The sequence below is a fragment of the Rhinoderma darwinii genome, chromosome 8, assembly GCF_050947455.1.
Source record: "Rhinoderma darwinii isolate aRhiDar2 chromosome 8, aRhiDar2.hap1, whole genome shotgun sequence".
NCBI lineage: Eukaryota > Metazoa > Chordata > Amphibia > Anura > Rhinodermatidae > Rhinoderma > Rhinoderma darwinii.
This window is the reverse complement of record NC_134694.1, coordinates 37,957,282-37,976,453: the sequence shown is the minus strand read 5'-3', so window position 1 is coordinate 37,976,453 and position 19,172 is coordinate 37,957,282. Positions and strand designations below refer to the sequence as shown.

At 42.6% G+C, this 19,172-nt stretch overlaps 1 protein-coding gene across 1 annotated transcript in view; it reads left to right on the top strand.

The window, feature by feature from the left end:
• LOC142658658 (Krueppel-like factor 5) overlaps window positions 1–19,172 on the top strand; it is an 88,934-nt gene that overhangs the window by 40,850 nt on the left and 28,912 nt on the right. Inside the window, exons 2-3 of the mRNA XM_075834250.1 lie at window positions 3,458–4,328; window positions 19,073–19,132. Coding sequence (XP_075690365.1) covers window positions 3,458–4,328; window positions 19,073–19,132 — 931 coding nt within the window. The remainder of the gene's footprint in view (window positions 1–3,457; window positions 4,329–19,072; window positions 19,133–19,172) is intronic.

The window sequence follows — 19,172 nt, the reverse complement described above, 5'->3', positions numbered from 1 at the left end:
TGTGCTAGGAAATGGAAAAAATTCTTTGTGGGGGTAGAAAATGAAAAAAAACAAAACAACGAATCCTCAATAGTGTTTTGCACCGTGCAATTAAAACTACGTGTTAGCTTTATTCCGTGTTACAACAATTTATATTTTATATAGTTTTTTTTTAAATATTTTACTATTTTTACAAGGTAAAACTAATTGTAAAAAATAAAATGTATTATGTGTCGCCAAATTACGAGAGAAATTACTCTTTTATATTTACGTCGATTGAGCGGTATCAGGGCTTATTTTTTGCAGGACGATTTGTAGTTTTTAATTATATCATTTTGGGGTACATGCAAGTTTTTGATTACTTTCTATTCTATTTTTTTTACAGCGTTTACCGTGTGTGTTAAATAATGTTATATTCAAATAGTTCAGACTTTTACAGACGCGGCAATACCAATTATGTTTATTCTTTTTTAATTATTTTTACAATGCTTTGGGGGGAAAATAGGAAAAGTTTTTTTTTTTACTTTTAATATTTTTTATGTACATAAAATAAAACTTTATTTGACTGATTTTTACTTTTTTTTATTAGCTCCCCCTAGGGGACTTGAACCAGCAATCATTTTACTTGCACTATATATGGCAATGCTAATGTATTACAGTATGTCATGTTTCTCACAGGCACCTATTAAGCCCTATCGGAGGCTTAATAGGAGTACAAAGAGGGCAGACCATGGGCACACCACGATCGCTTCGCAGGGGGACCGTTGAGTTGTCAGAGAGGGTCGCCCCCTCTTTCTAATGCTTTGGATGACGCGGTCGCTATTGATCATGGAATCTAAGGAGTTAAACAAACGCGAACCTGGTTAACCGGAATACCGCTTGTTACAGTGAAGTGTTGGCTTAGTCCGCGTTGTATGGAGTGGGCTTAGCCCGTGAGCCCGCTCCATACGTCCCCTACCCGGCTATGGTGTAAGTATACGTCATAGTTCGTGGAGAGGGTTAAACAGGCTTTTTGTTACCACCAGCTGCCATCTGTTTACCCATAGCCATATACTGCAGGTTGCTGTCACTTTTAGATTACTAATACTGTCTTGGCATTAAAGAGGTTGAAAGGGGTAGAATACAGTTTTAGAAGAGCTCAGAATTTCATACATGACTATTTAGGGCGATCAGGGCACTTTAGACTTGCAAAAAAAATAAAATTCTAAGGGTATGTGCACACACACTAATTACAGACGTAATTCGGGCATTTTTGCCCCGAATTACGTCCGAAAATAGCGCCTCAATAGCGTTGACAAACATCTGCCCATTGAAAGCAATGGGCAGACGTTTGTCTGTTCACACGAGGCGATTATTTACGCGCCGTTGTCAAATGACGGCGCGTAAATAGACGCCCGCGTCAAAGAAGTGACCTGTCACTTCTTTGGCCGTAATTGGAGCCGTTATTCATTGACTCCAATGAATAGCAGCGCCAATTACGTCCGTAATGGATGCGGCGTTCAAGCGCCTGCACATGCCGTTACGGCTGAAATTAAGGGGATGTTTTCTATCAGAAACATCCCCGTAATTTCAGCCGTTACGGACGCTGTCGTGTGAACATACCCTTACCGAATTGAATCTAACGGCTGGTTCGTCCGAATTGGGCCCGAAACAAAATTTCTGGAAACTCACTCATCTCTAGACAGGATTCTGCCAATTTTTCTGATCACAAAGCAAAGGATCTAATCCAATCCTTGGCTCAAAATATATGGTTGCTTTTTTAAAGGGCTTTTCCAGGATATAACATTGACAATCTTTCTTTAGCCTAGGCCATGAATTTGTGATTGGTGGGTGTCTTACCCTCGTGACCCCAACATTATCATTACAGCAAAAATCCATGGAGGAAGATTAGGTGAATGCAATGGAACCCATGGTGAAATGGGGCATTTCTTCTGCTTCCTGACACACAGCATTTTCCTGCAGCCACCACTAGTGGGAGCTCACTGCATACAGATTTTTACAGCTCTCATTTTCAATATTAAAGAGGCTCTGTCCCTACATTATAAGTGGCCTATAATGTACATGATGTGATGAGCGCTGTAATGTAGATTACAGCAGTGTTTTTTATTTAGAAAGTTATGACCTATATTAGCTTTATGCTAATGAGTTTCTCAATACACTCCTCACTCGTCATACACTCCTCTGTACAATGCCAACTTGGTCATATAGTAATACATGCCCAGTTGTCCATTGAGAAACTCATTAGCATAAAGCTAATATAGGTCATAACTCTGTCAAAAATGATCGTTTTTCTAAATAAAAAACACTGCTGTAATCTACATTACAGCGCTGATCACATCATGTACAAGATAGGCCACTTATAATGTGGTGACAGAGCCTCTTTAACTGTATAAATCCACATGCACTGAGCTCCCCCTAATGGTAGCATCAGTCAGGCAAAGTTTTATAACTTAAAATGTATGGGGAGCAGGGGATTTGGAGCTCACTGCGAAGATTTACCAATGTATTTATGCTACTTTTCTTCCATAACTACACTGAAAAATATGAAGTTTGGGCTGATCACCATATTCATAAAGCCCCTGTGCCATTCATTTATTATCAATCTGTGCCACTCTTCTTGTAAGTAAGGTAACAAAAAGCACATCGCGTGCAACCAGGTTTTGTTTTTACCCCGCATCACATCAACTTACATTTGTCTCTATATTTAAACTCTCAGTAAGGGTGGGGCCCATTCTAAATTTTTCTATGGGGCCCTATGATTTCTTTGGACACAGCTACATGGAAAAGTGAAGCTGTGTCAGGTACTGAAGGGAAGTTCTCCAGAAAACAATGTGCCTTGTTATTTTTCATGTAGGTACCGATAGTTGGACCCCACTGATTAATTATTGATGGGATAGGCAATCGCTGTTCTATCCAGGAAAACACTATTAAAGTGGTTTTCGTATCTTAGGCATTGATGACATATCAAAAGGATATGCCATATATGCCTTATTGGTGCGGGTCACAAGTCTAGGTCATGCTGTCATCTCTTTATTGAAGTGTATGGAGAATGTGGCAGCCATGAATCGGCAAATGAATCGGGGTTAATTGGCTTCCGTTCTCCTAATAGATGTAGGTCCAAGTGGATATGCTGTAAATGCCTATGATGGGAGTACCACTTTAATCATAATTTAAAGACGCTTGAAGGAGACATAAATAGTTTCTTCATGCCTCCTTGCTAGTTATGCTTTCAAAACTAAATATGTAATCTATTATTCTTACTATATATTTTATCTATAAAAAAAGAAAAAAAAAAAAGATTTAAACCAAATCTCAAGAATGACTATTGTTGTCCAACTTTTAGCAAATTCCGAATGTGTAGTCTGTTACTCTTTCGGTCTTCATTTGGAAATGGATAAGAGGCAGAGAATGATTTGCTTATGTTACCTCAAATGATGGGTGGTTTACCATTGTAATATGTTATATATTCTCTCCACAGGCAAGGTCAGAAATGGACAAGTACCTCCTGGGTCATGGCCCTCCTATGCAAATGCTTGCAGACAAAAAATACAGAAGGGAGAGTGCTTCAGTAGTAGACGAATTCTTTGAATCAGAAAAGCCACCCCAGGCCCCATACAGTGTAAACATAAATTTCATTCTGCCAGACACATCCCACTTACGAACAGGTTTATACCGGCCGTCTAAAACATTTACTGTGCTCCCTCAAATAAAGAGTGAACCAGGTAACGATTTCCCCCAGCCATGCTCTGTCTCTTTGACCCAGTCCCTGCCAGATTTCACCAGTGTGTTTAGTGTGCCACATTCAGTGGCAGTGAACAACATATTTATTAAACAAGAAGCACCTTCTGAAGTTCCATTGTCAAACAGTGACAGCCTTCAGACTCATCTTTACCATATGTCTGTGGCCAATGATGCACTAAATGTTGTGCAGTCCAACGGAAGCACATCAGCAGAAACCGGGAATACTATGACAGCAAACAATGAATCCTCTTCTTTGACCCTTTCTGCAAAGCAACATCCCGGAAAGCGGTTCCAGTACTTGGATCAAGAGGGTGCTGTAATTTCTGGGCAGTTTTACCAGTCTTCATCTGTCACTTTACCACCGTCTCCACCCAATTCTCAACCAGGCAGCCCTGAAAATCAGTCAGAATTGATCAACACTTTATCACTACCTCCATCTTACGAAGCTACATTTGGACTAAAACTGGTGAGAGCTCCATTATTACACCCAATGCCAAATTCCCTCCCTATGCTACCACAAGGGCAAGTGATTATGACAGTCCCCAAGTACAACAGGCGGAATAACCCTGAACTTGAGAAGAGACGAATCCATCACTGTGATTATCCAGGTAAGGGAATGCTTTATTTAACCCCTTCCCGTTGCAGCCAGTTTTGACTTTCCTGACGAGCCTCATTTTTCCAATCTGACATTTTTACTTTATGTGGTTATAACTTTGTAGTGTTTTTACTTATCCAAGCGATTCTAAGATTGTTTTCTCATGAGACATTGTACTTTATGTTAGTGGTAAAATTTGGCCTATACATTTAGTGTTTATTTGTGGAAAAACAAAATGTATAGAAAATTTTGAAAAATCTGCATTTTTCTAAAATTAAATGTATTTGCTTGTAGGACAAATAGTTATTTCACACATAATAGTTAAAAGTTAACATTTTCTATTTGTCTACTTTATATAGACATTTTTGAAAACATCCTTTTATTTTTCTAGGACATTACAAGGCATATAAGTTTAGCAGCAATTTCTCACATTTTCAAGCATATTTCAAAATCCTGTTTTTTTAGGAACTAGTTCAGTTCTGAAGTGGCTTTGAAGGATCTATACATTAGAAACCCCCATAAATCACCCCATTTTAAAAGCACAAACCCTCAAAGTATTCAGAACAGCATTTAGAAAGTTTCTTAACCTTTTAGGTGTTTCACAAAAATGAAAGCAAAGTAAAGGTACATTTCATAATTTCATTATTTTTGCAGATATTCAATTTTAATACTTTTTTTTTTCTGTAACACAGCAAGTGTTAATAGAGAAACACAACTCAATATTTATTAATCTTATTCTGAGGCTTTTAGAAATATCCCATATGTGGCCCTAGTGTGCTACTTGACTGCAACACAGGCCTCAGAATTGAAGGAGCACTTCGTGCATTTTGGGTCCTTCTTATTAGAATATATTTTAGGTACCATGTCAGGTTTGAAGAGGTCTTGTGGTAGCAAAACATTGGAGAACCCCCCAAAAAAGACACCATTTTGAAAACTACACCCCAAGGAATTCATATAGGGGTGCAGTGAACATTTTGACCCTACAAGTGTTTCATAGATTTTATTAGAATTGGGCAATGAAAATTAAAAATATTATTTTCCACAAAGAAAAATGGTGAAAAAATACCGCTACATTTGTAAATCAACTTCTCCGGAGTACAAAAATACCCCATAAGTGGTCATACACTGCTGTGTCGGCACTCGGCAGTGTTCGGAAGGGTAGGAACACCATTTGGCTTTTGGAGCTCAGATTTTGAAGGATTGATTTTTTGGCGCCATATCAAATTTGCAGAGCCCCTGAGGTACCAGTACAGTGGAAACCCCTAAAAAGTGAATCTATTTGGGAAACCACACCACTTGAACTCATCTAGTAGTATAGTGACCATTTTGACCCTACAAGTTTTTTCCTGAATTGATTAGCATTGGGAAGCAAAAATTAATATTTTTTTTTCCCAATAGGATGTAGATTTGGCTCAAAATGTTTCAATTTCCCAATGAATAAGGGAGAAAAGCACCCCAACTTTTATAATGCATTTTCTCCCGAGTACAGAAATTCCCCATATGTGGTCATAAACTGATGTTTAGGCACATGTCAGGGCTCAAAAGGGAAGGAGCGCCATTTGGCTTTTGGAATGTAGATTTTGCTGAATTGGTTTCTGGGCATCATGCCGCATTTGCAGAGCCCCTGTAGTAATAGTACACTGGAGCACCCTAAAAGTGACTCCAAAGGGGAAACTACACCCCTAGAGGAATTCTTTTTTTGGTATAGTGAGAATTTTGACCCCAAAGGTTTTTTGCTGAATTAGTTAGAATTAAGCCGTGAAAATGAAGAATTATTATTTTTTACAATAAAATGTAGTTTTAGATCAACATTTTTCATTTTCACAAGGAATAAAGAAGAAAAAGCACCCCAACATTTGTAAAGCAATGTCTCCCGAGTATGGTAATACCCAATATGTGGTTATAAACTGCTGTTTAGAAATATGGGAGGGTTCAGAAGAGGAGTGATATTTGAGTTTTGGAGCGTAGATTGTGCTGGAATGGTTGGAGCGTAGATTGTGCTGGAATGGTTTGCGGACGCCATGTCACATTTGCAATACCCATGATTTAAAAGGCATTTATCAAGGGGTGTAGTGAGCATTTAGACCCCACAAGTGTTTTTCAGAAATTAATACGCAGGGGAAGATGCAAGCTGAAAATTGCAATCAGCAATCGCTATTGAGCGCGGCATCTGAGGGGATAATCGGCTGGATCAGAGGCTAGCTTCGGTCCTGGCCATTACAGCAGGATGTCAGCTATAATATACAGCTGACAACCGGTGGTGGTGGAGCAGGCTCAGCTTCCGAGCCCGTGCCATCACCACAACGTAATGGTACTGTGGTTTGCGGGAACAACGTCCCGACTGTGCCGTGTATATATATGGAACATGTCGGAAGGGGGTTAAACATGGATTTGCTTTGAATATTTATAATGCTGTTTTGTTCACAAATGTGCACTCAGGAAAGACATACACAGTCGAGTCACATTATTATGACCATAGTCCAGAGTAACCAGAGTAACCGCCGTGTGCAGAACAGAAAGCAGCTAGACGGGTTGGGCGTGACTCAATAAGGTGCTGGTAGGTTGTCCCAGGTTTCTGGAGCCATGCTGACCTCAGTGCATCCTACATTTGCTGGAGAGTGCGTGGGGAGGATCCATAGAGTGAACAAGACGATTGTGGTGGTCTCACAGATGCTCAATTGGGTTCAAGTCTGGCAAATTAGGGGGCCAGGGAAGTACTTGGAAGTCATGGTCTTACTCTTCCAAACTCTGTCGGACATTTCTAGCCATGTGAGATGTCGCATTGTTTTGCTGGAAGATTCCATCTGCCCCAGGGAAGACTAACAGCATGTATGGGAAGACGTAATCTGAAACGATGGATTCACACCCAAATCGGTTCAGAGTACCTTCCACATGGGTGTGTGGGCCCAAAGCAGGCAGGCCTTAGGGGTGTGCGACCTGTGCGAGTGCACAGGGCGCTGCACCCTCCCAGCATGTAGGAGGCGCCACTGGGCTCTGCCTCTACACTGTGATCTGCTCTTTGTTACACACACACAGAGAAAGAGCCGAGGAGCAAGAGAAGAGGAGGAAGCTCCGCCCACAACCCGTCCTGCAAGAAACCTGTGATCCTGTCAGCAAGGAGAGATGGTGAGTATCTATGTGTCTCTGTGTGGATACACTATGTGTCTCTGTGTTTGTATGTGCATATCTTACAGTGTGTCACGATCTGTGTATGTGGACACACTGGGCCGTACCGCCGTAGCGGGATAGCAGCTGGCCAAACAGAGTACCTGTGGCAATGCAGAAAGTAGATGGTTTAGGATCGAATGGAACTCAGGCAGCAGGCAGACAACAGGTGCGGTGAAACACAGCCGGTGTAGTAGGCGACACAACAGGACTCCAACTCTGTAAAGCACAGGAACACGGTAGCACAGGATACAGGCAGCAGGAACGGGAACACTGGGAACTGGAAAACACTCAAGGGACCATTTGCAAAGACTAACACGAATAGGAACAAACAACGCTCAGGCAATGAAGGAAGGGGCTGGGCCCTTCTTATAGTCCAGGGTGATTTGGGAGCAATCCGCTCAATCTTACACATGTGTGCGCTGTGGCTCTTTAAGAGCGGACTGAGCTTGCGCGTGTGCTGGCATCTCTCGAGAGAAAGGCATTGGCGGGATGAGAGGAATTCGTGGACAGTGACCGCGGATGTTACAGTATCCCCCCACTTACGCCCCTTCTTCTTGCGACCGGAACGAGAGAGAAACTTCCAATTGAGGGCAGGAGCATTGAGATTCTCTTCTCGCTCCCAGAACCTCTCCGCTGGACCAAACCCCCTCCAATCTACTAAATAAAAGGTTCTTCCTCTTACATTTTTGGTGTCCAGGATCTCCTTAACTTCAAATATCTCGGCATAACCACTGGGGGCAACTGCAGGGCTAAGAGTCATAGAGTAGCGGTTCAGGACCACAGGTTTCAGAAGAGACACGTGAAAGGAGTTAGGGATCCAGAGGGTACCGGGCAGCTGAAGCTTATAAGAGACCGGGTTTATCCAATGCAGGATCTCAAAGGGTCCGAGGAACCTGGGACCGAATTTGCATGATGGCACAATCAGCCGGATATTTCTTGAGGACAGCCAGACCTTGGTACCCGGAAGAAACTGAGGCGGCTCTCTTCTCCTTGTGTCCGCCTTTCGCTTCATGTGGTAGACTGCCAGCAGAATAGAGGATTGGGTTTGCTACCAGATCTGCAGGAAGTCTCTGAAAGCAGTGTCAGCTGCTGGCACCTGGGACGTAACTGACACCGGGAGAGGAATTCAAGGCTGTTGTCCGTAAACTATGGCGAATGGTGTCGTCTTTGTGGACTCGCGTGTATGGTTGTTATACGAGAACTCGGCCCAAGGAAGAAGCTGCACCCAGTCATCATGCAGCCTGGAGATGAATTGTCGTAAATAGTTCTCCATGATCTGATTGGTCCTCTCAACTTGGCCATTGGACTGGGGGTGGTAGGCTGAGGAAAAGTCCAACTTTATATCGAGGAGTTTACAGAGGGCCCTCCAGAACTTTGAGGTGAACTGAACCCCCCGATCAGACACGATATGCAGAGGTAAGCGGTACAGGCGGAAGATGTGTTTGTATGAAGAGGTTGTCCAGTCGAGAAGCAGAAGGTAGGCCGGTCAGCGGAACAAAATTAGCCATCTTAGAGAATTGCTTCACCACCACCCAGACCATACTGCACCCAGCAGAGGGAGGCAGATCCGTTGATGAATTCCATTGCAATATGCTGCCAGGGAGCATAGGGCACAGGCAGCGGCTGGAGCAGGCCAGCCGGTTTGGAGTGAGCAACATCACCGTGCTGGATGAGACCAAGTCCAGGATGTCTTTGGGCAGCGTGGGCCACCAGAACTGACAGTTAATCAGGTCTCGGGTCTTACGGACACCCGCGTGACCTGCCAGTTTGGAGCTGTGTCCCCAACGGAGGATTCTTTTTCTGTCTGCCAGACGCACAAAAGTCCTCCCCGGAGTAATAGCAACATACCACTGTCTTGCCTTTGGGACCTCTCTGGAACAGAAGTGCGCCAGCACCAACAGAGGAGGCGTCCACCTCCAATGAAAACTGTAGAGATACATCAGGATGATGGAGGGTTGAGGCTGTCGTGAAGGCACTCTTCAAGCTATTAAAGATGGGAGCTGTCAGTGAGGAGAAGTTTGGGATGAACTGTCAGTAAAAGTTGTCGAATCCCAAGAAACGCTGTATGGCCCTTAAGCCTTGAGGGCGTGGCCATTCCAGGGCGGGCTTAACCTTCTCAGGATCCATCCTGAGACCTTGATCCGAGATAATGTAGCCCAGGAAGGGTAGAGACTTTCTCTCGAACACACACTTCTCCAGCTTGGCATATAAACGATTCTCCCTTAATCACAGTAGAACTAGATGGACATGCCTCCGATGAGTTAACGGATCTGGGGAGAAAATCTAAATATTATCGAGATAAACTACAACACAGACATAGAGGAGATCTCGAAATATATCATTGACGAATTCCTGGAAGACCGTGGGAGCGTTACACAGTCTGAATGGCATCTCCAGGTATTCGTAGTGCCCATCTCAGGGGTTGAACGCCATCTTCCACTCATCCCCTTGACGGATTCGGATCAAATTATAAGCCCCACGCAAGTCTAATTTTGAAAAAATCCTGGCTCCTCGTATACGGTCAAACAGTTTGGATATAAGTGGCAATGGGTATATGTTCATGACCATGATCTGATTGAGACCACCGTAGTCAATACAGGGTCGAAGAGATCCTTCTTTCTTTTTAACGAAGAAGAACCCGGCCCCGGCCGGGGAGGAAGTCTTTTGTGTGAAACCCCTCTTCAAATTCTCCTTGATATAGGCTGACATGGACAGAGACTCTGGCAAGGAGAGAGGATATACCCGTCCACGGGGGAGTGAGGCATTTGGAACCAGTTCAATGGGGCAGTAATAAGTCAGCTGTTTGAGAAATACTGCCACTCTTGGCCAAAAAGCCAATAATCATCAAGTCAATTGCCCAGGGCTCCCGTCCCACTATAGCAGCCAAAGCGTCTGCTATGGCCCGAGTGGGACTGCGCTGCCCGGCACAGAACATTTATGCATCCTCAGAACGCAGATACAATTTAATACTATAGGCTACTGGCCACGTTCGACCCTGCGCAGGTTAGCGCGATGACGTCTCTGCGTCACGCTGGCCTCCGCAAGGGTCCCCCCAGAGGCTGTGAAGCACTCCATCCATCGTGGGAACGGGCGTAGGTAAGTACAATTTTTTATGAGGGGGGGCTGTGTACCACTATATGGATGATAGGGGGCTGTGTGGGACTATATACAAGGGAGGTGGGCTGAGTGGCACTATATACAAGGGGTGAGGGAGCTGTGTGGCACTGTATACAAGGGGGGAGCTGTGGCACTATATACAAGGGGAGGGGAGCTGTGTGGCACTATATACAAGGGAGGGGGAGCTGTGTGGCACTATAAACAAGGAAGGCTATGTAGCACTATATAATAGAAAGCGGGGCTCTGTGGCACTATATACAAGGGGAGGGGGGAGCTATGTGGGACTATATACAATGGGGGGCTTTGTGGCACTATATACAAGGGAGGGGTCTGTGTGGGACTGTATATAAGGGGGCTGTGAGGCACTATATACAAGGAAGAGGGCTGTGTGGTACTATATACAAGGGGGGCCATGTGGCACTATATACAAAGGGGGGCTGTGTGGCACTATATACAAAGGGGGGCTGTGTGGCCCTATATACAAAGGGGGGCTGTGTGGCATTATCTACAATGGGTGGTCTGTATGGCACTATGTACAAGGGGGAGTGATGAGTGGCGCTATCTACAGGGGGCTGTGTGTGGCGCCATCTACAGTCGGCACATAGGGGAATTATTACTGCGGGTGCACAAAGGGGGCACGGTTACTGATGTGTCACTTTTATTGTGTCGAGCACTGAGAGATCATTATTACCATCTGGGGCACTGTTGGGTATGAGTTTGTTTAGAGGATGGGGTATAGGTGTGGATGGTACTGGAAAAGCAAGAAACCAACATGTCTGTGTGTTAAATTCTGAAGAGATGAGTCGTGGCTGGAAAAAGTCGTCACAGTGGTCTGGGCCGGATGGAGAAAAAAAGGGAAAGTGAATGACTAATCAGAGAAAACATCACCTGTGAGACATTGGATATAAATGTGCTGTAATCACATATATGTTCTGCAGAGCCCCTGTGCACGACTGGCATCTACCACTATATGATCACCATATGATGGTAATATTGGTCTTTGCATAGTGGTCTTTATTCAATAACAGTATGTGGTTATGGTGTGGAGGTATTATTCAATAACAGTATGGGAGTATTATTCAGTCACAATGTGGTTAAGGTGTGGTGGTATTATTCAGTAACAGTATGGGGGTATTATTCAGTCACTGTGGTTATGGTGTGGCAGTATTATGTGGACCTTATATTGTATTATTATTGGTAGTATTGGTCTTATAATAGTGAGTTGCGTTCAGTAACAGTATGCAGGTAATATTTAATCTAGTATAGTGGTATAATTTAATAACTGTGTATGTATATAGATAATTTTTTTGTGTGAGAGGGGGACATCTGCTTTGGGGCTTGCAACACTTCTGAATTGATTGCATTATTGATACAGTAATTCAGCAGTTGGGGCCCCACTTTTAACTTTGCCCAGAACCACAGTTTGTCTAAAACTGACCCTGCTAGCGCCTTGTTAATTAGAACTCTCAATGCCATTAGGCAAAACGTAAGTGTTTTTCAATTTTATATGCTGTCCATCATTTATGGTAGAACATTCCAAAGTTTGAACACTATATCTGCTAGCATGCATTTGGGCACTTCACGCATGCCATATTACATGCACTGTCATCATGCTTTTGCATGGGAAACACACATGAGGGTCCAAAACAGCCTCTTGGCTATTATCATTTCCCACCCTCACAAGTATAATAGCAGCGGTCGGTCGAGTTGTCCTTATTCTGTACAACCACAATTTAGGATTTCTTTGTCTGGCCATTTCATGCTTGACACCTAGAGCAATAACATAGTAGTAACATAGATAGAAAGATACGAAGACACAAGTGAATATACAGATGTAGCCATCTTTATATTATCTCTGATAACTTGCTGCAGCCTGATATCACACAAAAAATGCCATTGAAAAGTCATTGAAAAAGTCAAGATAAAGGATCTAGCCGCTGTGTATTTAATGAGTTAAAGGTCAAGATAAAGACGGCTACATCTGTAGTTAAACTTATTATCCTGCAGTAATGATCCAGAGAAAACAAAACGAGCCCCTTGAGGCAGAAGTTTTCCTTGTAAATGGAATTATTTACTAATATCCTGTATAATTTTGTGGTTCATCCCTTAAAGACTATAGTGTGTACACTTTGCAAGCATTTTTTTTAATTATTATATCAATGTTTCAGGTGCTTATGAACACTTTTTTAATTGACTTTTATTAAAAATCTTGCTTAGTTTTTTTTTTTATGCAGACTCTATCCTCTATATATAGAAGCTGTATTGTTCACTATGATTAGATTCCATCAGTTTAGCTGAACTGACGGCTCGGCTGAGAGCTGGTCCTGTGTCTGTCTAACACATAGGACCACCATAATATCTATCACATCTAAACTCATCAACTTACATACATATTTCTTAATATAACTTACTCACTCACCGCTTGTACCCTCTTTTTTCTTTAGAATTTCCCTATTGTATTGTGATGTGTATGCCACCAATGCGCGCAATACATTCTGTAATTTCAAAACTGCCAAACTCTGAGGCACATTTACTTTTCTTATGAGGAGCACATATGCAAATTAATATAGAAATATTCCAGCTTACACGAGCTTTTAAAAAACGAAACCACATATACGTTACATAGTCACTTATTTTGACAAAAGACACGTTCTTCAAGTTAAACCTTTCTCAGATAAATTAAAGATGATTCAATGCTAAATTAATTACCCTCAATACCATTTGTCATTAGATAAGGACCTGGCGCTTTTTTGAACTCTGTCATAGTATCTGCCTTTACTACTTCTTGGTGTAGGGCATTCCATAGTTTAACTAGTCTAACTGTAAAGAACCCATTCCTATGTTGATGTTTAATTTGTGTGAAATATGTCCCCTGGCCCTTTGTACAGTTCTTGTAATTAACAAGATATTTGCCAGTTCTTTGTATTGACCACACAAATATTTATACATGTTAATAAGTTTAGCTCTAAAGGCTGGGCATACACATTAGATTGTTTGTTCGGCCGACAATTATTCCTCCCGACAGGGGCGTAACTAGGAAAAACTGGGCCCCATAGCAAATTTTTGACTGGGCCCCTCCCCTCCCCTCGGTGCCACAGACAGCCCTCCTTGTGAATAGTGCCCCCTGTAGATTGTGCCATATAGCCCCCCAAAGATTGTGCCATGCAGCATCCCTGTAGACAGTGTCACACCCGACTTGTAGATAGCGCACCCACCTCGACCTTATAGATAGTGCCATACAGCCCCCTGTAGATATCACCATAAAGCACCCCCTGTAGATAGCACCATACAGCCCCCTGTAGAAAGCGCCATACAGTCCCCCCTCCTGTAGATAGCACCATATAGCGACCCCCCTCCTATAGATAACGCCATACAGCCCCCCTTCTTGTAGATATATATATAGCGAACCCCATACAAATAAAACAAAAAAACTTCATACTCACTTAGGCCCAAACGAACAAATGGAGCAAATCAGCACCGACGGAATCCTTGCGTAGGCCGGCGTGATCCAGTGACGTCATCATGCCAGTCTGCGCTGGGATCCTGTCCCTGCGCCTGATAGGCTACAGGCCGAACGTGGCCTGAAGCCAGGTTTGGTTTTAGACAAAGTATAGCCCTGGGCTAATTTAAAAGTGGGGCCCCAAATGCTGAATTAGGGCCTGTTCACATCTGCGTCAGGTTCCATTGATTGCTTCCGTCAGACCTTTCCATCAGTGGAACCCATGAACAGAAACCACACAGAAACCATAGCTTTCCGTTTGCATTATCATTGATTATAATGGTAATGTTTTCGTTGCAAATGGTTTCCGTTTGTCTCTGTTCTTTAAGGTTTAAGGTTTTTTGGCGGGAAAAATAGAGCAGTAGACGGAAACCAAACGCTTATATGAAAACACCCTTATGGTATCAATAATGCAGTCAATTCAGAAGGTGCATGTGCAGAGAACTGCATTGCTGATTTCTAGCGCGTCCAGGAGTGTTGTAAGCCCCAAAGCATATGTCCTCCCTCTTACAAAAAAATATTATCTATAGACATATACAGTTATTAAATCATAACACTATACTAGATAAAATATTACCTGCATACTGTTACTAAACACAACTCAATATTATAAGACCAGTATTGACAATACAACAGAAATATAAGGTCCAAATAATACCGCCACACCATAACCACATAGTGACTGAATAACACCCCATACTGTTACTGAATAATACCGCCACACCATAACCACATATTGTTACTGAATAATACCCCCATACTGTTACTAAATAAGACCCCTAAACCCTAACCCCATAGTGACTGATTAATACCCCCATACTGTTACTAAATAATACTGCCACATCATAACCACATAATGACTGAATAATACCCCCATACCGTTACTGAATAATAAGTGCTCGCTGTGCTACACTGTTTCCGTAACTTCCATAGAAGTGAATGGGAGTCATGTATCCGGAACTCGGTAGCTATGAAAACAGCGTACATGGTCGAGTTACGGAAACAGCGTAACTCGCTGAGCTATGCTGTTTCCGTAACTCCCATAGAACTGAATAGTAATTAAGGAAACAGCGTAGCATGCTAAGCTGCTTCTGTAACTGCCATTCACTACTACGGGAGTTACAGAAACAGCATAGCTCAGCGAGTTACGCTGTTTCCGTAACTCATCCATGTATTGCAGTGTATTGTACCAGCGATCTAATGATCGCTGGTTCAAGTCCCCTAGGGGAACTAATAAAATGTGTAAAAAAAAAAGTTAGATACATTTTCAGGAGTGTAAAAAAATATTACAAGTTAAAAAAAAAACCTTTTCCCATTTTTCCCCAAGCACAATGTAAAAAATAAAAAAAAAGAATGAAATAAAAAGTGATAAAAATGGCTCTCAGAATGTTGTGAAACAGAACAAATTATTTTTTTTAACAAATAGTTTTTGCTTTGTAAAAGTAGTAAAAGTCGTAAAATATGTAATTTTTTTCCTATTTTATGTTGTCTAAAACCTGGGTGCGTCTTATAGTCAGGTGCGTCTTATAAACCGAAAAATATGGTAAGTGATTACAGCACATTTTCACGCGCGTAGCACGGACCTATGCTAATCTATGGGGCAGTGCACGACAGGTCCTATATTTCTGCGTTTTTCGCGCATCACGCACCCATTGAAGTAAATGGGTGCGTGAAAATCACAGCCCCCCTGTAGATAACTCCATATAGCCCCCTCTGTAGATAGCGCCATACATCCCCCTGTAGGTAACACCATACAGCCCCCCTGTAGATAACGCCATACAGCTCCCTCTGTAGAGAACGCCATATAGCCCCCTGTAGATAACGCCATACAGCCCCCCTGTAGATAGCGCCATACAGCCCCCAACTGTAGAGAACGCCATACAGCCCCCTTTATAGATAACACCATACAGCCCCCTCTGTAGATATCTACAAAGGGGGCTGTATGGCGTTATTTACAGGGGGGACTCTGTATGGCGTTCTCTACAGTGGGGGCTGTATGGCGTTATCTACAGGGGGGCTGTATGGCGTTATCTACAGGGCGGGCTGTATGGCGTTCACTACAGAGGGGGCTGTATGGCGTTATCTACAGGGGGGCTGTATGGTGTTACCTACAGGGGGATGTATGGCGCTATCTACAGAGGGGGCTATATGGCGTTATCTACAGGGGGGGCTGTAAAAAAGGCACTATCTACAAGGGGGGGTTGTGTGACACCCAGGGGAGGGGGGGCCCCAGTCAAAAGTTTGCTATGGGGCCCAGTCTTTCCTAGTTACGCCCCTGGGTCCTATGTTAACATGTAACTTGGCCTGTTACGTTTTTTTTTTTATTGAAAGAGCTTTTGATTTCTGTAAATATGACCTCCTGATGCTGCAAATTCAACAAATTACCATTTTAGTTCTCTTTACAACCTTTAAAATGTTTTGATCTCTGTTGTGCATAATAATTTGAAACAGTGCATTTTGAGTTTTTTACTTCTAAAAAAAAATCTGTTATCATTAGGAGATTTGTTCAATAAAATTTGCATTATACTCCAACGGTTGATGGCTTGAAGATTATACTGACTGTCATTTGCATCGACTATTTAGGAAAATCAGCGAAAAATAACATTTGCATAATAATTTGGAACGCGGTGTAGTGCCACACAGCCCCCCTTGTATAAAGTGCCACACAGCCCCTCCTCGGTATAGTGGCATACAGCCCCCCCTTGTATATAGTGCCACACAGCTCTCCCTTGTGTTTAGTGCCACACAGCCCCTCGTGTATATAGTGCCACACAGCCCCTCCTTGGTATAGTGCCATACAGCCCCCTTTTATATAGTGTCACACAGCTCCCCCTTGTGTATAGGGCCACACAGCCCCCTTGTAAATAGTGCCACAAAGCCCCCCTTGTATACAGTGCCACACAGTACCCCCTCCCTTTTATATAGTGCTACACGGCTGCCCCCCTTGTATATAGTGCTACACAGCAATCCCCCCTATATATTGCCACACAGCCCCCCCCCCCCAATTTTTTCTATTGAACTTACCTTGCCCGTTCCCACAATGGACGGAGCGCTGCACAGCCTCCGGGAGTGACGCTTGTGCAGACCAACGTGATGCAGTAACGTCATCACGCCAGCCTGCGCAGGCAGTCTTCCCAGTGCCTTATAGTCGCAGCCTATAGTATTCATGGCGGGCATGCCGCCCGGCCCATAAATGTTGTGGGCTGGGCGATGTGGGCCGCCTCGGGCCCCGTAGCACCTGCAGGATGGGGGCCCTGGGCAATTGCCTAGTTTTCCCCCCTCTTAACACTGTAGCCTAGTACATGGCAGAGTAGGGAGATACCTAGCTGCTCTGCCATAGCAATCAATAGTATCTGCATCCTAAGGACGGAGATACTACTGAGTGTGGAGTCGCTATTGCTGTAGCAGCCATAGCTTGGGTCATGGGGCTTCGGGGAGGGCCAGTGATGGCGGCCCGCATGGGAATCTTCATGCCACGCGCCCTATAGCAGCCGCTATGGTAGTTACGTTGCTGCCTCCCGATCTACCCATACAAATGCCCGCTTGGCCGAGTAGTCATGTATTCTGAATTGGGATAAGGGAGGTTGCTAACATGTGCTTTTTTTGCCCATGGTACCACAGACATCTCCACAACAAAATGAAATAAAATATGTTTTAAAACATATAAAGTCACTTATGCAAATTATATGAAGAAATATGATGAAATAAATGATAAACTTTCTTGATCAAAGTCCCTTGATGCCACTGCTGCTTTTATTGTTTAATAATCTAGTACACCTATTGGTCCATAGGTTGCCCAAGTGGTGGATTTCTGGAATTAATCCACCTTGTCAACGGGTGCAGAGATTGTCCAGAGCCTAGGCATTCCTCAGTTTTTCCCAAAATATTTATTTTTACACATTTTATTTTATGTTGTTGAGCTGAAAAAATCTATGATTTCAAGTAATGGATGTGAAATATTACCACCACATGCTACACATTTCCATAGACTGCTGTTTGTGACTCTTTCATTAACATGATGCGGAAGTAAAACTAAATTGATCTGACCTGGCATAGTTTTTTCAGTCTTCAGTGGATCCGTGTTATCCCACTGTGACCATTATTTTCTTAAATGTTATGTACACCTTTGAAAACGAATTTTCTTTTTTTTGTTTTTTAAAATAAAACAGTCTATCAGTGTGTTTAGTGCAACTTTGTAATTACATTTTTGTTTTTTTTTAAATAATGTTTACTTTTTCAGGTACAGCTGCTTTGTATTCTGGATACAGAGCGGCTGTATCGTGCGCTGAAACCTGTATTTGTCAGATCAGCCCACTGACGGGTTCAGTGACAGCGGGTCCTGCGTGTTGATCTAAATATTATCGATCAAATCTAAGTTCATAACTTAGATGTGATCGATAACAGGGGGATCTTGCGTGACCAGCTGTCACTGTACCCGTCACTGGGCGGATTTGACGGATACATGTTTTCGCACATGATACAGCTGCTCTGTATCCAGGATACAAAGCAGCTGTACCTGAAAAAGTAAAAATTATTTTTAATTAAATAGTAATTACAAAGTTGCACTAAATACACTGATAGACTGTTTTATTTAAAAAAAAAAAAAAAAGAAAATTTGTTTTCAAAGGTATTGGGGAAAAAGATAATTTTCTCTAATGTGTACATGGCCTTAACATAAACAAACTTCTACATATAAAAGTGATGTCTGTCTTTGATTATATACCATTGGGCTTATTTAGTACTATTTAGGCAAACTAGATGTTCCTCTTAAATCACATTTTTAACATAGTCTCTGACAGAGGCAAAGTGTGTGTGTGCCATAAGAGATTCTCTGCAAGCAATAAAAATTACAATGTTTTATCTTGGATTAAGTGGGTATTGTATACTGCACATGCTTCTTTTGTAATAGTATTCAGTTATATTTTCTGTCGTTTTCAATCTTAATATTAACTTGTATTGTGATTTTTATTTAGGTTGCACTAAAGTCTACACCAAAAGCTCACATCTCAAGGCACATCAGAGAACACACACAGGTAATAAGACTTGAATTAACTACATACCAATTTACCTAGA